The 5601-nt window shown below is 44.7% G+C and overlaps 1 protein-coding gene across 1 annotated transcript; it reads left to right on the forward strand.

The window, feature by feature from the left end:
- Positions 1 to 3419: 3419 nt before the first annotated feature.
- On the forward strand, positions 3420 to 4859 carry LOC110502176 (cryptochrome-1-like). The gene is made up of 3 exons (XM_036934286.1): positions 3420 to 3448; positions 3907 to 4180; positions 4380 to 4859. The coding sequence occupies exons 1-3, from the start codon at positions 3420 to 3422 to the stop codon at positions 4857 to 4859; spliced, it is 783 nt and encodes a 260-aa protein (XP_036790181.1).
- Positions 4860 to 5601: the final 742 nt, after the last annotated feature.

A 5601-nucleotide genomic window follows, 5' to 3' on the forward strand; every position in this document is an offset into this window, starting at 1 on the left:
ACACACACACACACACACACACACACACACACAAAGGCTGATCCATTGCCAGTCTTATCACTCCCACTTTCACAAATTAGAAAGTGTGTTTGAGGGGTGTTCTTTGCGTGTTTGAGCTCTCAGGGCCGGTGTGTGTCCATTCTTAAATAAGCATGAGTACCATCAGCAGCTGCTCATCTCTAACATCTGTGCAGTTATCGATCCATGTTCCGGTCTCCCTGTGACAACTTATATGTGTGTGGATGTGTGTGTGTACTGTGTGTGTTATTGAGTGACATAAAACTCAATTACACATTTGATCCTTTGTATTTCCAAATAAACCTTCAAAACTGTGTTCTCTCTCTCTCTCTCTCTCTCTCTCTCTCTCTCTCTCTCTCTCTCTCTCTCTCTCTCTCTCACAATGAGTTGGGAAACCTAGATTTATAATGGAGGAAGTGTTCCTGTCTGCAGTGTATCAGTGTATCTAGCAGTGAATTATATTCCTGATTATGCACTGAGACTGCCCTTTGTTCTAGTGAAGGTGAGTTGTACAGCTTGTCCCCTGAGTATTTATGTCTTCTTTAATATAGTTATCTAATGTCATAATCATTTATGAAAGCTGAGGGTCACCTTGCAAAAAAATATGACTAAATATATATCCTTATAAAAAATGATACACGTTTATCACCACAGCAGAAATCTTCTAAAACAAGATGTTCTATTTTCATTGGATGAAGTCATTTTTCATTCCATATACTGTATGTGGCAAATCCGTAAAGTGGTTTAAGTCAGTAATGCTATGCATATTTGTATGAATAGACTTGTACACATAAAACACATCATTATTAAGATCTTATTACGATAATAAGTGTATCAATTTCAACCCACTGTAAAATCAGATATATCATATCTGTTACAAGACGGAAACCTAATCCCACCGATTTAAAGTCCTCTCTTCTAAAACATGTAACAACAACAAAGACTTCAAATACATTTTGGCAACAATAAACCCCCATGGCAACATGAACATAAAGGACTATATGGTAGGTAAGAAAAAATCATCTCAAGCTTTGGCAAAGCTTTTCAAAGTACTTTTTAAAGTCTGTTTATTATCACATTCAGACTGCATTTTATGCACATATTCAACAGGAAATGGCCAAGAGCTGTTTCAGATTACAGTCATACCTCATTTCAGTTATGTATCTGTGCCAAATATATATTTTTCTTTCTTTAGATTCAATTTGAACAAAAAAGGTCTGTTATGAGTATTTACAGTAACGTTGCTTTGTTGTCTCTGATTACACTACTTTTGCAAATCAGACCTTTTTTTTGTGGTGCGCATGTACTCTGTAGACCACAAATCACTTTTTAAAACACAGCATTATGAAAGCATATCATCAGGAAATAAGGAGAATGACAGAAACCTAGAGCAATGATTAGTACAAAAAATTAATCTGTAGATCAGCTGATAAAGTGTCCATTTAATCCCATAGATTCATGGAGTGTCAGGTGGGAAGAGCATTGGGCCAGTAACCAAAATATCTCTGGTTTGAATCCCTGAGCTAACTAAGTAAAAAATGATGTGCCCTTGAGCAAGACACTTAACCCTAATTGATCTGGTTAAGAGCATCTGCTAAATGACAAAAATGTAAAATGTATGTCTTATTGGCCCAGTACACATCCTTAGGATTAGGCTATCAAATGAAGCTCTGCATTGAAAACAGAATCATGACACAGGATCAACCATTGTATCCATCAAATCAGTAAATAGTTTTGAACTAAGTATTTAAAGGGTCATCGAATAAAAAAACACAACACAAGTCCAAAGATGTTAGGGGCCTTGTCCATTTGGGTCCAGTTTTTCCTCCTCATTCAGCCCAGTGTCCATTGTTTTCGGTCCAGACCCCATGGCCTCTCCTCTCTCTGTATCGTCGGCTTTTCTCCGACGCACAACCACCACAGCGGCTATGACCACCACGACTACAAGCCCAGCCAGCACTACACACACAGCAATTACCATTGTGTTGGAGTCATTGTCTGGTTCTGGTTCCGGTGATGTGTTGGGGTCGGTTCCTCTGCCTTTGCTTTTGACTATGTCCTCTGGTTTCTCTCTTATCAGAGTTAGAGAGGTCAGCTGTTTAGAAATGCATGTGTCTATGTTGTCCTCTAGCCAGATGATGTCCTTGTTGCCATCATCATCATCATTGCCATCAGTGTATTCACCATCATCAAAACTGCCTGCATAGTCGTAACCGTCAATATAGTCTGGGCTGCCCAGAACCACGCACCAGAATTCCCCTCTGTCCCCCTCGTTGAGGTCAGACAGTTGGAGAGAGGAATCCTGCTCAGAGAAAACCACTCTGCCCCTCAGATCAGCAGGAATGGCAATAGTTTTATCATTCGAGTCCAGAATCAGTTGTTCTTCTTCCAGTGATCTTCTGTAATACCACTGCACACGGTGAGACTCCTCTTTGCCTTGGGAACATTGTAGAACAGCATCCCCTCCATCAGAAAACTGTCTCTCAGTGGGTTCTCCACTGGGGCAAAGAACCAAGGCATACTCAGCAACAAGTAGTGAGGCAGAGAAACATTTATATTCCCCAGAGTAGTTGGCAGAAAGTACATGAACAACCAATGAGAAGTTATCATCATCATCATCATCATCATCATCACTGACCAACATGTCAGACTTTACTGATTCAGAGTTAACATTGCCCATTGGTGTCTCCCATTTCTGATCTTGGCTATTCGCCTCAGAAGGACAGGTGAGAAGCACTTTCTCTCCCACAGATGTGAAGACAGTCTTGGGGTTGACATAGTCAATGTTGGGGATGTACATGTTCTGAAAGCTGAGGCATCTCTGTCTATCCATCACCAGGCAGTAAAAGTGATGACTGTCCTTCAGCATGCTACCAGAAACATTGAGAAAAACGCCTCTGTCCTTCACCTCGATGACCCCCTGTAGCTCCTCCTGTAGGGGTACCAGAGACACACTGGTGTCCAGGAAAAGGGTAGCCTTATTTTTGGGGAACACCTCATGGTACCATCGAATGCTCTTCCCCTCCAGACTTGTGGCAGTGATGTTACAGTTCAGTTCTGCCCCTCTGTCTGGCCGCTCAGAGATCTCAACAGAGCTGATTTCCTGGTTACACACAGACAGCTCGTGTTCATGCTTGTTGGCCAGAGCCTTGTCCTTCCAGCATTCCCTCCTGTACATGCCTGAGTCGGACTGTCTGAGCTGGCTGATCTGGAGGCCCAGCAGCTGGAGCTGGTAGGTGAGTCTGATGCGGTCCTCGAAGTCTGTGGGAGGCGAAAGGGGTGCCGTCTCATCCGAGGAATTAACCAGTAGCTGGTCTCCCTCAAGAGCTGATCTGAAAACAGCGATGTAGTCGACTCCAAAGCAGTATCCCATTTCTATGACACCTCCCTCTGTTCTGAAGATGGCCCCTGGTACCTCTGGCGCCTCACAGTAGGCTGTGTTGACTATAAAGAACAGTAGAAATTCCCTAACAGTGGTCATTCTGTTCTGTACTTTACTCCTTGTCCATGTGTTAGTCACACTCTGGGGATGTGCTCTCCAACTATGCCAACTCAGAGTAACCTTTTATGGGTTGTCAATGAGATCCTCCCCCTTAGCCCATATCTCAGCTGCATCTTCTCCCCCCCCCCCCCCCCCCGCCCCCACCCCTCCACACCCAGTCATGCACACACACACACACACACACACACACACGCACGCACGCACGCACACACACACACACACACACATACACACGCACAGTAGATATTGTGAGAATACAACCCAAGTGATCAAGTTGTGCAAATACGCAAACATGATGTATTAGCAACATATTCATGAACAATACCATGATACTAGTGTTACGTGATGCACTAAATACCTCCATGTCTGTCCATGTGTCTCTGTAGGATCATCAAGCTAAACGGAGGCCAGTCCCCTCTCACCTACAAGAGTTTCCAGGCGCTCATCAGTCACATGGATGCCGTGGAATCACCCACTGAGATCATCACTGCTGAGGTCATGAGGAAGTGTGCCACGCCCATCAGTGATGACCATGACGACAAGTTTGCCGTGCCCTCCCTGGAGGAGCTTGGCTTTGAGACCGAAGGCCTGGCTACAGCAGTATGGCCAGGGGGAGAGATGGAGGCCCTCACTCGCCTGGAGAGGCACCTGGAGAGAAAGGTGAAGAGTAGTCCCTTCTTTATATCCCAGCACTACTGAGCCAGTGTGGTGGACACACAGTACTAGGGTTGGGGTCAATTCCATTTCAATTCAGTCAATTCAACTCCCCTCCAAAAAAAACGACCTTGTTGACTTTATTTTCTGAACTCCTTATCAGTGTGTTGCACTGTATCCCAAACACTAACCTTCTGTGTTCCAGGCATGGGTGACCAACTTTGAGCGTCCCAGGATGAACGCCAACTCCCTGCTGGCCAGCCCCACAGGCCTCAGCCCCTACCTCCGCTTCGGCTGCCTCTCCTGTCGCCTCTTTTACTTCAAACTCACTGACCTCTACAGGAAGATGAAGAAAAACAGCTCACCGCCCCTCTCGCTCTATGGCCAGCTGTTGTGGCGCGAGTTCTTCTACACCACAGCCACCAACAACCCCCGCTTCGACAAAATGGAGGGCAATCTGGTGTGTGTGCAGATCCCCTGGGACCGCAACCTGGAAGCGCTGGCCAAGTGGGCCAAGGGGAGGACAGGGTTCCCCTGGATTGACGCCATCATGACCCAGCTGAGACAGGAGGGCTGGATCCACCACCTGGCCAGACATGCTGTTGCCTGCTTTCTCACTAGAGGAGACCTGCGGATCAGCTGGGAGGAGGGCATGAAGGTAGATACTGGGGGAAGGAGATGTTAGAGGGAGCATACATACATACATACATACATACATACATACATATGTATACACATACAAACACTTACACTTTCTCTTTCATTATTTTAGCTAGGGTGGACCTGAGTATGGAAAAAGTGTCAGGTCTAGGTGGAAAGTCATCAGAGTCATTCTTCTTTCATTCTCACTCTGTAAAGAGCGCTAAGGAGACAGCAATAATTTTGTGGTAAGAAATATTAATTAAGTATTAATTAAGTAATGTTCCCTGGTGTCACTTTGTAGTGTCTATGCATGGTTGGACTGGTTTGACTCAGTCATGAGTGCAGTTTATCACCATGCCAAGGGCCTCTGAGGGTGGATGCAAGTGTGTGTGTGTGTCTCCTTGCATGCGTGCAGGCAAGAGTGCATGTATGCAAGTGCATATGTGCATTGTTATGTTCCTCGCCATTGTGCAACGAGCTGGAAGTTGCAACTTGCTCTGTAGTTGGTACGATTTGATCAGTTTGTTGTTTGATGATAGTCATTTAGTGTGCATGGTGTAATACAACCAACGCCAAATCCAAAGCCAAAATGCTTTGGTAGGTTATGGATGGGCAGAATAGCATGCAGAAACATCATTCTGCTGCACCACATTCTACATGTGGCTACATTGTACAGTGTGGCTTTGATTTTAGGTAACAGTTTCATTTCACACCGGCACATTGCAAGTTGCTATTTTGTCATTTCTTCACACAAGGCATTTTTTCATATCTAATTTTCATCATTT

Source organism: Oncorhynchus mykiss, chromosome 2, assembly GCF_013265735.2.
Source record: "Oncorhynchus mykiss isolate Arlee chromosome 2, USDA_OmykA_1.1, whole genome shotgun sequence".
Taxonomy (NCBI): Eukaryota; Metazoa; Chordata; class Actinopteri; order Salmoniformes; family Salmonidae; genus Oncorhynchus; species Oncorhynchus mykiss.

Bases quoted from the DNA above. Each gene is read 5' to 3' on its own strand.
- LOC110502176 (XM_036934286.1), top strand. From the start codon at position 3,420: ATGGCCCCTGGTACCTCTGGCGCCTCACA. The intron at 3,449-3,906 runs GTAGGCTGTGTT...GTGTCTCTGTAG, and splicing joins GGTACCTCTGGCGCCTCACA to GATCATCAAGCTAAACGGAG. The intron at 4,181-4,379 runs GTGAAGAGTAGT...TCTGTGTTCCAG, and splicing joins AGAGGCACCTGGAGAGAAAG to GCATGGGTGACCAACTTTGA.